Source organism: Centrocercus urophasianus, unplaced genomic scaffold, assembly GCF_019232065.1.
Source record: "Centrocercus urophasianus isolate 14NV4802_14NV808 unplaced genomic scaffold, USGS_Curo_1.0 seq_14, whole genome shotgun sequence".
Classification (NCBI taxonomy): Eukaryota; Metazoa; Chordata; class Aves; order Galliformes; family Phasianidae; genus Centrocercus; species Centrocercus urophasianus.
In genome coordinates, this window is record NW_024884586.1 from 29,339,878 (window position 1) to 29,354,143 (window position 14,266).

Here is a 14,266-nt window from a genome sequence, read left to right on the forward strand (position 1 = left end):
AGAGGTGGGTGCGCCCCTCAGGGCAATAGCATAAGCTGTGCCGGGTCCGTGCTTCGCGACGCTCCGACAGAATAAATGTGGCAGAGTGGGAAAGACTGTGCTTCCCAGCAGGTAGCGCGCTGCTGGGACGCGGTGCACTGTGGGAGTTGTAGTGCTGGGGTTCTCTGGGGGTTGTGGCTCGGATCCCTAGAAAGGTGTCGGTCCCTGGTTGGAGGCCTGAGGGCGTTCCTGTGGGCGTGCTGTGCCTGGGCTGGCTGAGGAGTTGGAATTTGTGTTCCTGATCTGAAATCGTATCGAACTTTGTTAGCGTGGAAATTTAAATGTGGTGGTCATATGCCCAAAGTGTGATGTTTTGGTGATTTTTACTTTTAGGAAGACTTCTGACTCGATTTGGATGAAAGCAAGAAAGAAAAAACTTGTGCCTTCTACCTGGCAGCATCAGTGGTCCCTGACTGCGCACAGCACACACAGTGCTCATCTTCACAACATCTGACAAAGAGGAATAGTACGCTGCAAACCTGCAGAACATCTCTAGAAAGAAAAACAGTCTCATCTGGGTGAATGTCCTTATAGCTCTGAGAGAGGTTGCTGGGTGGTTGTTTTTTTTTTGGTTTTTTTTGGTTGTTGGTTTTTTTTTTTTTTTTTTGAAGATTTCACTATTTTGCGTATGTCAGAGCTATGAAGAACTCTCAGAACAAGCATTCTGAAAGTGAAGCATATTCGGCTTGACAGCTCTTAGGCTTCAATAATAAACTTTCCTATGCAAACTGCATTTTCCACTTCAGAACTTTACTTGATACAGTGAGCTAAAAGTGAAGTGATTCATTTTGGTGATGGCACTTTTTTCTCAATCCTGTCAGTATGGTTTACAGGTTTTGCTGTGGAAGAGCCGTGTATTCTGGCCTGCTTCAAGATGCCGTCAACTGTTTGCTGCCTCTTTTGGCATCCCAGAAAGGGACAAGGTTAGCTATTTCAGCTTTATGACATCTTCCAGCACTGCTTTACCAGCGGATCCCCAAGGGGCTGATGCCTGTCCAGCTAAGAAAAGGTCTGAAATTGATTATGAAGAAGAAAAAGGATGGGATGAGGATACTCAAGAAATACATGAAGGGAAACTCCGCTTTTCTTCCTCTGGGGGAGCTTTGAAGAAACAGTTAATGAATCACACTGTATCAAGGCATAAGTTTGCCACTGTACAGCCTCCTGAAAGGCCTTTGTGTGCCGAGGAGTGGAGTAGACTGAGGGAAAGTTTTCAGTCCCCAGAAGTATTTGAAGAAGTGATGTTTAACAGTATGATCAGATACAACAGCCCCATTGACGTGGCTAAGTCCTTACTGACTCATGTGGCAAAGAGTAATGGTGACATTGGGTATAATTTATTGGTCAAATATCTGGCACTGTGTGTCCAACAAGGGAAAACTTCAGAAATTTGTGATGTGTACGACATACTGAAAATCAGATTTAAGACTTTAGAGAGTGGGGCTTACAACCTTCTTATCAGAGGACTGAGTAATTCAGATCAGTGGAGAATGGCACTTACTCTTTTGGAAGAAGTTAAAAGGGTTACAGTTCCTTCACGATCAAACTATGAATCCTGCATCAAAGCAGCTGGCCGTCACCAAGAAATGGCCCTTGCTTGTGAACTTTATCATGAAATGTTGGCTAAGGATTTAGTGCCAACCTTGGATGTCCTGCAGGCCCTTTTTGACCACAGCAGGGGTATGAAAAATGCTGCATTACGAAAAGAGCTGTTTGGTATCCTCTTATATTTGAGAGAGAACCAAATATACCCTCACAAAGCATTTATGCGGAGTATAAAGCTGTGGTTTGAAAGGTAAATAATGTTTCAGTAGCAAGCTCCTGTTCTTGAGGGTCAATTTTGATTGTCATATATTAAATCTAATAAGATACTTGAAATAGTGTTTGAGCTGTTGGCTTAAAAATAAATAGGCAGTTTATGTGGAGTTCCCAAACAAAAGTAGGATCTATGAACTTTGAGCTCCATTAGCATCACAGAAATAATGCAGATTGGGACTTCTATTAACAGAGGAAACAGAAGTTACAGTAAGCACAGAAGTGAGTGTAACTGAAAAAGTGTTATTTTCAATAATGATTTTTCTGAAGAGCAGTCCAGCGCTGACTTTACGAGTTAGTAAAGCCAGATCCAGTAGTGATCTCAGTGTCTAACAATCATGATATTTTATGCTGCCTATTGTCTTTGTTAAAAAACAAACACCTGAAGAACCTCTGTGTATCATCATACAGAATCAGAAAGGAGGCAAGTTGTGCTGTGGGCTTTGGGATAGCCGTTCCACATAATTGTACAACCAAAGATAATAAAGGCAGTGGCAAAGGGGGAGGTATCTGCAATTTCATGCTGTTGTGCATATAGCCTATTCTGTTCTGGATCTTGTGGGCAAAAAGGAACATTTGCGCCAGTGTGGTGACACCAGTGTTAATAGCAAAGGTGATGATAATGATGTGGCATCAGAAAGTCTCAGTGCAGCATTTTGCTATGACCAACATTACTCTTAGAAGTGTGTTTGTAAATCTTTCGATTACACTTGCATAGAATTCTTGATTTCCTGCTTTTCCATCTGATTTCTGAGTGCTTTATGAATGTGTATGGCAGCACCTTGGAATTTGTCAGCGCAATCTTGTTATTTGTGTGTCTTTATATCTGGGGACAAAGTAAACGGAAGGACTTGGTGTCAGTTCTCAGCATGTTAAACACTGGTTTGTTGTTTGGTACTTCAAGTTGTTGAATTATGTATGAATTTTTGTGTGGGGTTGTTTTTTGTTTGTTTTTTTTCTTCAGGGTAGATGATGGGCCTATTTCTAAATATTGACTAAATATAGATTTTTATTTTATTTTATTTTATTTTATTTTTGTTATCTGTAATGCTGGTATAGCTAAATGAGAATCTAATGCTGTAATTTATCTTTTCCTGTGTATGTTTTAGTATACCAGGAGAGAATTGGAAAGGACACCTGACCAATATTAAAGACAGGTAAATGCAATGTTTTACTTAAAAATGAGCTGCTGTCTTTGTATAAGATGAACTTTTCTTTCATAACTGTAAAACAACTTTTTAATCCTTGACAATATGAACATTTGTTGCATACATATAAATTCCCATACTCTAGTTTCCAGAGGTTCAAGGTAATGATGCATGATTCATACATTTTTGATTGTATGGATTGTATGAAATGGATTTGTGCATTGCGTTGGTGTACAGCTTTTGTTTGGAGAAGTAGCGAGGGAAACAACTAGGAAAAAAAAATGATGGTTGAGAGCAATGACAGTTACAGTTTGATTTCCTTCAGAATGTGGGTTAAGGCAGAGACTGTGGCTGTGAAACATGGAACAACTTTAAAAAGGCTGGGTCTTTAAAAAGGTTCTTATTCTTTCTTCTGGCATAGTTCTGGAAGATCATACAAAAATCTAGAAATGGCTACAGTGACTTCAGAGTTTTGGATGCATGCCAGAAAGACTGCAACCGATTTTCTTTTGTTGTGTTGGATTTGTGTTAAAAATGTTCTTATAGTCAGATGCCCATTAAGATTGTAAAATTTAAGATAATTCTTTTTTTTTTTTTTATCTTCTTTTTTCACTATTCGCAGTGGACAGTGCCCAGTTTGCAGCCATCAGCTGGAAGATAGTGAGCTCACTGAAGAGGAATACAATAATTTGAGAGAGAGAATAATTAGAGATGTGATACATGGGACTGACACTTTCAGAAAGACAAGTCCGCAGGTAGGTCTTGTGTGCTGTCAACCTGAGAGAGTAATATACAATTGGTGTTGATGTACTCTGAAAACAGCACAGGTGTTTTTTTCCCTTTGCTTTAAACTTTAACAAGCCTTTAGATTCTTTCTGACGTTTTTTATTTTTAAATATATACTTTCATCTTTATAATTACAGCATACATCAAGAGTATCAAGCTTTCTCAAAGAATGTTTTAAACATCTGAGGGGGCATGATTTCCATACTCTATTGTATGTTGCAGTTCTGTTCGTTACTCTTCTTATGCAGAGGTTCAGCCTTAGTGGTACTGAATGAAGCTGAACTCCACTAGATGGAGCCCACACCACATTGTGGGGTCGTTTTGCATTACCTTATAAGCAGTGATGTGATTTGGCAGTAGGTGGCAACTCTGGTCCATGTGGATTTTGAAAATATGGAAAGACTCAGCAGGTTTAGTGCTTAAGGCTTTCTGCTTTCTTCCTTATACATGCGTAACAGTTAAAGGAAATTGAAACTGTCAGGGTGCTCATAGTACCTAAAGCCAGTTCAGACCTCTAATTTATGTGCAGATATTCATCTCAGTTCAGGACTTCTGGCTGATCTGCTGTGAATTTTAGAGGAGAGTGAAATTATCTTTAAAAATGTAGCAGTAATTCACTAGCGAGTATTTGGTGATTCCAGTTGTTCCGTAATATAAGATAAATGAAAGGATGTGTTTTATTGCATGCTGTAGAATTAACTTCACCTGTTCTCTAAAAGCCTTTGTGAAAAGATGAAAATTATGTTTGAGGTAGGTTTATTAAAGAAAGCTGTGACAAAACTTTGATTCCTTAAGCAGTTTATACAAAGCTTTGTGTTATATATGGTGACTGCTGTCTTGAAAATTTCAAATGTGGGAAGTGTTCAGAGCTAGCCCGTTAGCAGTACTGGTTGGAGTGAGAAAGATTTAGGAAGGCAATTCATGTTACCACTGTGAAGACCTGATTGATCATATGAGTGCAATCTAATGAAACAAAGAAGGAGGTTGTAAATGCCCCATCCCTGGACATAGCAGGGGAGTTGAAACTAGATAATTATTGTGGTCCCTTTCAGCTCAGGTCATTCTATGACTTCAAGTTTTAATGCCCACAGATTTTGCTGACTTGTGTGACAGCTGAATTTCTGTCATTTACCACCCCAGGGCCACCTTTATGGCTGTTGAGAGTTGACCTCAGTCCAGTTCTGTACCAGCAGGCAGATTGAATGGGGATAAAATGGGTGTGTTTACTGGTGGCAGTGCAGCTGATTCTGCTTTCTCCCAGTGCTTAGCATGGATGTGTGGCAGAGGCAAAGTGGTGTTTTGATGTGTTGGAGGTTTCCAGAAATAACTTTGGGACTTTTTAGTTGCCTTTGCACTCTGAAAGCAGACGTGGTAATGAAAATATCTTGCCCATTTTGGGTATACCAGACTGTGTGACTTCTCCTGCAGCCAGGGTTTTCCAGAGGGGAAACTAAGTGAAAAGGCTGTACAATGTAGGCAAGTATATGTGAGAGGGTGTTTTCCATTTTCCAGTCAGTCATGCTTTTTTTTGTAGCAGCCACTAATAGTAAACATTTCAGCTTTCTATTCCCTTTTTTTTTTTTTTTTTAAACCTAATATTCTTCAGTGCATTGCTGATTAAGCAGGGAAACAGTTTAAGTAGTTGTGAGCTCTGAAAAGTTTTATTCCAACAACACTTTAAATTGCTTTATGGAATACATTTGGAATTTTCTTTTTTCTTCACTGTGTACTCTTTTGTTTTGCTCTTGAAACAGTATTGTTGCTTTTACTCCTCTCAGGCATAAATGCAATCAGAGTATTTAATGAAAAGCAAAGGTTTAGTTTATTCTCTCTCTGAAAATACTCTGTTATGCTGTATGTAAAGAAAAAAAAAAACAACCAAAGACTATGTGATTGGACACTTCTAGCAAAGAAGATGAAACAACTTAGTGTGATGCATAAGAATGCCAGTGAACAGTACTTACAAATATTTTTAAGGTGGCCTGCCTGAACTATTAAACATTATCTGTAATGAGAAAATATCTATTACATAGATAATACAAATTCAAATCTTTATATACATCTACCAAAAGCTGTTAGGATGTTAGGTGGTGATCTGATTGCAAGCAAGTTGCAGCCTTACAAAGTGGTGTAGGAAGAAAACAATTTTAACAAGGCTGTCTCTTTTGTATTAAGGTCTATACGATACTTCCAGCTGTTTACTCTGGCTACATTTAATTGGGAGCTATACTATCGAGATGGAGATAGTGTAATCAGTATACTGAGAGACAGTATCATCTCCTGCTGGATGACTTTCATGCTCAGGTGTTTCTCAAATAGTTCAGTAATATCATCCTATTCGTAGCTACTTCATACTCCTGATAAGGGCTGATGTGCATGAGGAAAGAAGTGCTTGGCAGATGTGCATGTGCTGTGAGGAAGACAGGAAGAGATGGATTTGGGGCATGTATAGTCCCCACACTAGGTCTGGTCTAGGTGTGTAAGGGGGTTTTACATGTTCTTTTAGAATGTAGTAGTCCGGAGGGAGAAGAGAAAGTGACCCATTCATATACCTGTAATTCTTGCAGCTGATTTTGTGAAGCTTTGAAAATAGATCTCTCTGTCTTAACATTTAAGTTGATGGCTTTTGTATAATGCATTGGTTCTCCTTTGATGTGTGCGTTTCCCCACTCTAACATTTGCCTCAAAGCCCTTTGAGCCCAGAGGGACTGAGTGCACCCTCCAGAAGTTTGTCAGCAACAGCAAACTGTGTGGTGTGGTCAACATGCTGAGGGAAGAGGGTGCAACCCAGAGAGACCTGGAGAAGCTAGAAAAGTGGGCCCATGTGAGCCTAATGAAGTTGGCTGCTTTTGAGGTTGGCTACTCATACCTGCTCTGAAATGCCCGGATGATTATGGTTATCTTGCACTTGGATGCCATGACTAATTTGCCTGATCCTTTCAGGGAGAAAGAGTGGTTAATTCAGCTAGGCCTGTGAATCCATCTGCAGATAGGGCTGAATATGTTTTTTTTCCTTCTTTGCTAAGTACGGACTGCTGGACTCAGTCAGAGTGAGGTGCAGCAGTATCCTATGTTGCATTATAAGGCAGGTTTGCTGCTAGGTCTTATAAGATCCACAGGGACAGAGCAAAGCTGGATTGAGTGGGACTCTGGTTTAGTTGCAGGTTTCTTTTGGTTGTGGTGTTTTGGTAGGACAAAGGCTAATTTGGGGGTTAGTAAGAAAGCTAGCTTCAGTGCTTGATCCAGTACTGAATCTTGTAAGGGCCAGTAAGCATAGAATAAAGATGGGTAAAGTTATGGTGAATGTTCAGATAAATCCAGTACTGGACTTCCTGAACAAAGTCTGAGAACACTGCAGCCCAAGCTGCAGGCTTGTCGTGCTTACGTTCTGTCTTCCTACCTCCATTTAATTCAGGGTGGATGTTAGACTCTTCCTTTGATATTGTCTTTTAGGACTAGAGCAGAGAGAACTTAAAAAAGTGGGAGAAGAGGAAAGACTGAGTGGAAAAATGGGTGTTGAGAAACAAAGGCAGCCGGAATTTTTTAAGGCTTCTTATTTTTCTTGCATCTCATCTTACTGCAGATGCTCCTGATTTATAATGGAAGTAAACAGAAGCACAGAGATTATTCTGGTAGAAGAGTAAAAGACTAAGCTGCTTCCTTAGTAGCAAGGAATAGATCTCGATGAAAACATATTTATCATGTATTTCTTTCTCTTGGTTATGTCATTGTTAGAGAATGTTCTTGAAGTTGGGTCAGATCTTCTGGGGTGGCCCACTCTTCCTTTTCTTGATTCATTTGACAAGGAATGGATTGAGATTTTGTTCAGGTCACTGTCTTTAACTGGTTGTTCAGCAAAAATAGGTCATCATGCAAAAAAAGTTACATTTCCATCTTCCAGGTCAATGTAAAAAAGTCCAATGTTTTGTTGTCCACCACAGTTATTTTTTTTGTAACAACTCCTTCATCACCTCTGTATTTGAAAATTCTCCTAACGTGATACATGTTGGAAAATCTGTTTCTGATCTTAAATCTTTTTGAAAACTTTTTTGCATGGTTGAAAGATAGGTGCTAATGATACACAGTTTCCACTGTATGTAATTTGGAGGTCTTGCTAAGCAACATACGAAGTTGCTTTGCTGATGCAGTGATTTTTTTCAGACCTGAATCTTTCTTTCATTATCTAGTACATGTAAGAAGAAACAGGAAGAATCCACTGAAGTTTTAGAATGTCATACCTTAATAAAGTGCTTTTTTTTTTCCTGCTTGTTAGGTTATTTTCCTGTTCGTTCAACAGATGCAGATAGATCTATAAACATAAAATTAGAACAGTAAATTTTCACCAGAGAGTTAAACTAGTCTGACTTAGCTAAGTAGCTAAATTTTAAGGAGATTATTTTATCAGGAACTCCTTGAGTACACAGTCTGGTACTTGTTGATCATCCATTCCACTTAGAAGTTTCTTGAGAAGTCTGGCATGATGCAGTTTTGAAGTGTTTTCTGCGTTTGAATATTGCTAATTTTTTTTAATAGTACTTGTAAAATGAAATTAATGTGAACACATGTTGGGTTTCACACAGTTTACAAGGTTACCCCTTTAACTTGGGCATTATCAAGTGGTCCTTCACCATTTCATTGTTTGATCCATCACCAAAGCTACTTCAAACCTGAGGAGCTGCTTTCCAGCTGTGGTCAAAGCCAGAGTTTTCTGATATTGCAGAAGATGGCATTGTAATTTATGATAATTAGGATGGCATAACAGGTTATAATAATTTCATGTTATCTATCTGGTGCTTTATTTCTGAAGATTTAATTAGCTTTGTTTTAGAACAGCAACAGTTCAAGCAGATATTTTCATTACGCATTATGATCCTTTAAGTCAATGCAGTTTCTCCAGAAATGTGTAAAATATAAGGATACTTTTTTCCTATGGCGTGCATCATTTCATCCCTTTTATGTTAAATTTAAATTTTTTTGTAATCGTTACTGATTTGGCTTCTTAGCCATTCTCTTTTCTAAATACCTGTAAAGCATTTTATGTATATGGAAATTAGTACAGAAATTTGGAAGATGATGCTAATTTTTTGGCACAACCCTTTGTTTTTTCTGTTCTGCATTTTTAAGATGCTATAGCTAGCTCAGTGTTCTAGTAGCCTTTTATGAAGTTGTCAGGTGTTTTTTTTTTGTTTTTGAAATCTAACTACTGTTTCCTGGTTTTCTTTTACCTTTTGTATAGATATGTGGAAATATTTTTTTTAAATACTCCTTTGCAAAAGGTATGTACATCTAACTCAAACAGATCGTAGTATTCCAAACGTTTTGTACTGTTTTTAATTGTCAGTTTAATCTTATTACAGTGTACAGATGCTGGGTGCATAGGTTTTATAATTCTCTGGGTTGTTTCCAGAAACATAAGGGCAGAACGTTTGGTGCCATTCAGCCCCTTGAGTTGCTGCTGTTTGTATTGAGATTGCAAATATTACTCAATGTGCAGTTGGTGGCAACATGCTTTTCAAACTAGTGTAACTGGCCTCACCACCCTCCCAGCTGCTCATTTGTGTCCCCTTCAAGTGTGCCAAGGGAGAAAGAAGGTGAGCGTGTCCCCATAGTGAGCAGGGGATGTGGCTAGATTGCAAAATAAGGTTGTGTTTTGCCTTGGATGACTTTTCACCTTTTTTCAGCTAGATGAGTTGCTTGCTTAGATTTGCTACAAACATTTGCACCAGCATAGCAGACAGCAGCACGGGGGTATATTTGGCTGTCTGATCTTCATGTGACATCTTTCCACATGGAGATTATGGACTGTCTAAATGAATGCTTGCTGGCCTCATGTACTTGTCATGCTTTTATATTGTCCTGCTGTCTTTGTATAATGCCTGTTACGGTATTATTCGGGATTCAAATTCATGTAAGATGACAGCATTGCAAAGCTGAGGGTTATTTTTTTTCACTGAGGGCAGCAGCACGAACTGCTTGTTCTCTCTCCATTGTCAGTGTACTCAGGAAGTGCTCTGCATGGGCACTCGTGGCGGTGGGATTGACTCATATCAGGCAGCAGCAAGTCCTGCAGCAGCACTGCCTGCTGCTGACGCAGGAGCATGAGCTGGCAACACGCAGCTCACTTCAGCCTGGCTGTCTGCCTGCCTGCTCTTTGCTGCTGGGATCCTTCTTGTTTGTGACAGTGTCTCTGGAGGTTACAGCCACAGTACTTTGAACCTCTTGCATTATTTTTTAACTTTGCAAGCATAATAATAGAGGACAAACAAATCGTATTTAATCCAGAGTACATAGTGATACCATACACATTACTGAGAAAAGCCTTCCTGCTTACAATGGTTCGAAGGGGATTTCCAAGCTTTGAAACTAGAGGGGGAAATATTTAAAGCCTTCAGGCATAACAACAGCAGACTTAAGGGTACTCCAGCAGTTTCAACACAGAGCACCTTAAAAAACTGTCTGGATTTCAACTTGACAGCTGGATTCTGTGTCTCACGCACTAACGCCTATTCCTGTGTTTTTCTTCTGATACCAGGAAACGCTGCCAAAAACAAAGCAGCCTACACCACTTTGTGTTTTATGAAACTGATAAAAAGTGAGTGTTTTCAGTTCTCTAAAAACTGCTCTCACAGTATTGAAAAATGCCTTGCTTGATGCTTAGGATAGAGTTGCATAATAGTTAAGTGCAGTGTAACATTCTGTTCAATGTAATTTGCTCTTTCGTTGCACTTGCGTAAATTGCCATTCAGTGTGGAGAAAGGACTGATTTTTCTTTTGTTCAGAGCTTAGAATTACGAATGTTTCTGGAAAATGATGCATCAGTAACTGTAGTTCTGTTCTTACACGCATCTTATAGTGTCTCTACCATTCCTTATGAGTGAGCACAGGTTTTATTGTGTAAAAGTGACAAACTCTTGTTTCTGCAGTGGTTTTGATAGCTTTTGGTAGGGTTTTCTTTTTTTTTTTCTTTCTTTTTTCCTTCAAATTCCATGCATTTGTATAAACAGAAAGGCCTTTCTACTATTAAAATTCCCCTGTGGATTTGCTCGTGTGTCCGTGTATCTTCTTTGCATGCTACATTACTTTGTTTTAGCATTTAGATCAGTGGGCATTTTGGCTTGGTGAATTTGAAAGACTGATTTTTATTTTTGGTTGCCCAGATATTTTCTATTTAGACTTGAGCAAAAAAAAAAAAAAAAAATGATCTAACCTTCCTGTGGTCTTAAGCTTTCACCTGGTGTCTTAGATAGAGAGATACTGAAAATCTCATAAAATTCTGTAGTTTCATAGTGCTGTAAGTTAGCCTGGTCAGTGCTACCTGATGATTACAGTAGCCTCACCTGCTCTTGGCCTCACCCCTAATCTGTGCTGTCTGCTGCTGTGCGATACAGACTGACCTGAGCAGGGGAACCAGGCTGTTCCGTTGACTCAGCTCATGTGAGGTAAGTTCTTAATCTGCTCCTGTCTTCCTTGTTGCTCCAGCAAACTTGTTTGCATAGGTAGACGAGAGTTAGGAATGAATGGCTGAGGGAAGGGAAAAGATAGAAACGCCTATTTCTGTGTTAGCATCAGTACGTGCCGGTGAAAAAAAGAAAAAGATGGTGAAAGAGAGCATGGGACATCCAGATGGTGTGGAGTACCTAAAAATTTGAATTCACTTTGTGCTGTTGCTGAAGTATGAATGGATTTTGGCCACCCAAATGCTAGTGGATAATCAAACAAATATTTCAAATGCCTTCTTTGTGTAAGGATAAATTCCACGGTGGATTTTTATGGCTGACTTAGTGAAGAACTGATGTAGTCACTGCCATATCCATTTGCAAACATAAGCTCTCTTAATAGAAATGGCTGTGAATCACTTCTGCTGACTGTGTAGTTAGCATTTCCCTGTTTTCCCAGCCAGGCAGTGAATGAAATTGAGTGTATTCTTTTTCCAGTTCCCTTTTCTTTTGAACATAGTATCTAAGAGGCTATGACTGGAACCTCCCTTCTGTAGGCTCTCCACAGTCCTGCTGCAGTGAGGGATGCTCATCAGGTACACAGACTGCTGCAAAATATCTGGCAGCAAGTATGATGGAATTGCTGTACAGCTTATTGTGGTACTTTTCTGTGGCTCCCTTGCATTAAGATAAACTTTTCCTCAGCAGCTTCTTGAGATGAACACAAGTTAGAAATTGGTGTAGTGTCTAGAGTTTGTTTGAGTGTCCTTGTATGTGAAGAGAGATATTCTGCTACTTGTTGGTGTCCTGCAGGGTTTTGCAGGAGTGTACCCTGTTGTATTCAGCAGGACATCTTCATCTAAATGTTCCTTTTGGTCTTCCTGTGTTCATTATCTCCCTTCTGGCAAACACTGCTGCATGCAGATCAGGTTCTCAGTGTGGAAGGAGAAGCTTGTTTGAGTAGCACAATTTCTTTTGTCTAAATTGGCCCTCATGTCATTACTGTACTGTACTGGTGAATTTTGTGTCTGGCTTCTCTTGATAGGTTGTAGCTTAGCTACAGCTGTGCTCTGCTTAATTACATTTCATAAGGAAGATCTTCAATTTCTTTTTCCAGATGGTTAGTGAGGGGAATGTCTTGAGAGAATTATGGGTGAATCATCTCTTGATTACTGTAGCTGTAAGTAACAGCTGGATAAAGCCCAGACAATTCTTGATCTTTGGAAGATCAGCATCTTTCAATTTTTATACTGTATCTCTTCTAATGTAGGTCAGTGCTTGTGTGTTTGAATAACCCTTTGTACTGCATTAGGGTGGTGTAGCCTGCTGCTAATTCCCAGGGTTTGCCCTTTTCCCTTCCCTAAGCCTGGAGAGGATGGGAAATCTGACAACTTGGACTCTCTTTCATAGAGTCACATTGGTCATGTGGTTGGAGTGGACCGTAAAAGGTTATGGTTCTAACCCCTGCCATGGACAGGGTTGCCTACCAGATCAGGCTGCCTAGTGTCCCATCCAATCTGGCCTTGAACGCCTCCAGAGGTGGGCCATCCACAACTTCTCTGGACAGCCTGTTCCAGTGCTTCACCACCTGCGAAGTAAAAATCTTCTTTCTAGTATCTAGCTTCAATCTCCCCTTTTTCAGTTTAAACCCATTGCCCTTTGTCTTGTTGCTATCAGACTATGTAAAAAATCAGTCCCCCTCTTGCTTGTAAGCTTCCTTCAAGTACTGGAAGGCCACAATGAGATCTCCCCAGAGTCTTCTCTTCTCCTAGCTAAATAAGCTCATCTCCCTCAGCCTTTCTTTGTAGGAGAGGCACTCCAGCCCTCTGATCATCTTTGTAGCCCTCCTCTGGACCCACTCTAACAGTTCCACATCCTTCCTCTATGCAGGGGCCCCAAGCAGTACTGCAGGAGTAAAGGGGGCAATCACCTCCTTCATCCTGCTGACCACCCATCTTTAGATGCAGTCCAGAATACTGTTGGCCTTCTGGGCTGCAAGGGCACACTGCTGGCTTGTGTCCAGCTATTTGTCCAACAGGACCCCTGAGCCCTTCTCAACAGGGCTGCTCTCAGTGAGTTCTTCTCCCAGTCTGTACTGATATCTGGGATTGCCTCAACCCAAGTGCAACACCTTGCACTTGGTCTTGTTGAACCCCATTAGATTCTCATGTGCCCACTTTTTGAGCATGTCCAGGTCTCCCTGGATGGCATCCCTCTCTTTTGTTCAGGGAAGGAGATCTGAGTTATCTTCTATGTGGTTCTTTTAGGTAATTGGCTATTTTGTTTTGTTTTCCTGAAAGGAAAGGAGTAATCTTCTGTGTTGCTGGGGAAACATAGATGGAATGGAGAAAGTGAACAGATTCTTGGGGTTTTTCTAGTCTCTCTGAGGCTTATCATTGTAGTCTTCTGAATTTGGGGATGTGAATTTGGCCTTTTGTCTTCTGCACTTATTCTGATGTTAACTCCTCACTTCTGCTTGTGTGACTAAATCTCCTGTGGCAGCAAGCCTTCTCTTCCAACTGTATTACATTGTCTCCTGGTATTGGGAGTGTTTTCTCATGTGCTCTTATATGCTGTATTGCATAGATTACTGGTAATGAGGCAAAAGAACAGTGCAGATCTGGAGGCTGCTGGCAACACAACAAAACAGGCCTTTGAGGTTGGAGAGAGAGGTGGTGGGGTAGGGTGGTTGAGAGAGTGACCATACAGGATGCAGCTTCTTTCCTGCTCTGAAAGTGAACCACAGAGAGCCAAAGTTGGCTTCTGAAAGGTGCTGCTCCATCTGCCCCTCTGGGAGAGGAGGAAGAGCAAAGCACAGGGTGTGGAGAGAACACCCAGCTCCTCTGTGGCTCTTCCAGTGCCTGTGCTGCAGTGCTTGCTTGACAAAACTCTCTGCCATTGGGGTGATCCACTTGCTTAAGGAACTGCTCTGTAGCTATTGTCACTTGAAATAAAATACCCCTGTGAAAAGTCTTCACTAAGTGTTTATTTTGTAGGGAATGGAGCCCTGAAAGACAAGATTACAAGTACACCATGTTTTCT

General features: G+C 40.4%; 1 protein-coding gene across 1 annotated transcript in view; it reads left to right on the forward strand.

Moving 5' to 3' along the window:
* Positions 1-470: 470 nt before the first annotated feature.
* Positions 471-14,266, forward strand: part of LOC122157791 (protein only RNase P catalytic subunit) — a 38,099-nt gene continuing 24,303 nt past the window's right edge. Inside the window, exons 1-3 of the mRNA XM_042813910.1 lie at positions 471-1,834; positions 2,964-3,011; positions 3,625-3,757. Coding sequence (XP_042669844.1) covers positions 834-1,834; positions 2,964-3,011; positions 3,625-3,757 — 1,182 coding nt within the window. The 5' untranslated portion in view covers positions 471-833. The remainder of the gene's footprint in view (positions 1,835-2,963; positions 3,012-3,624; positions 3,758-14,266) is intronic.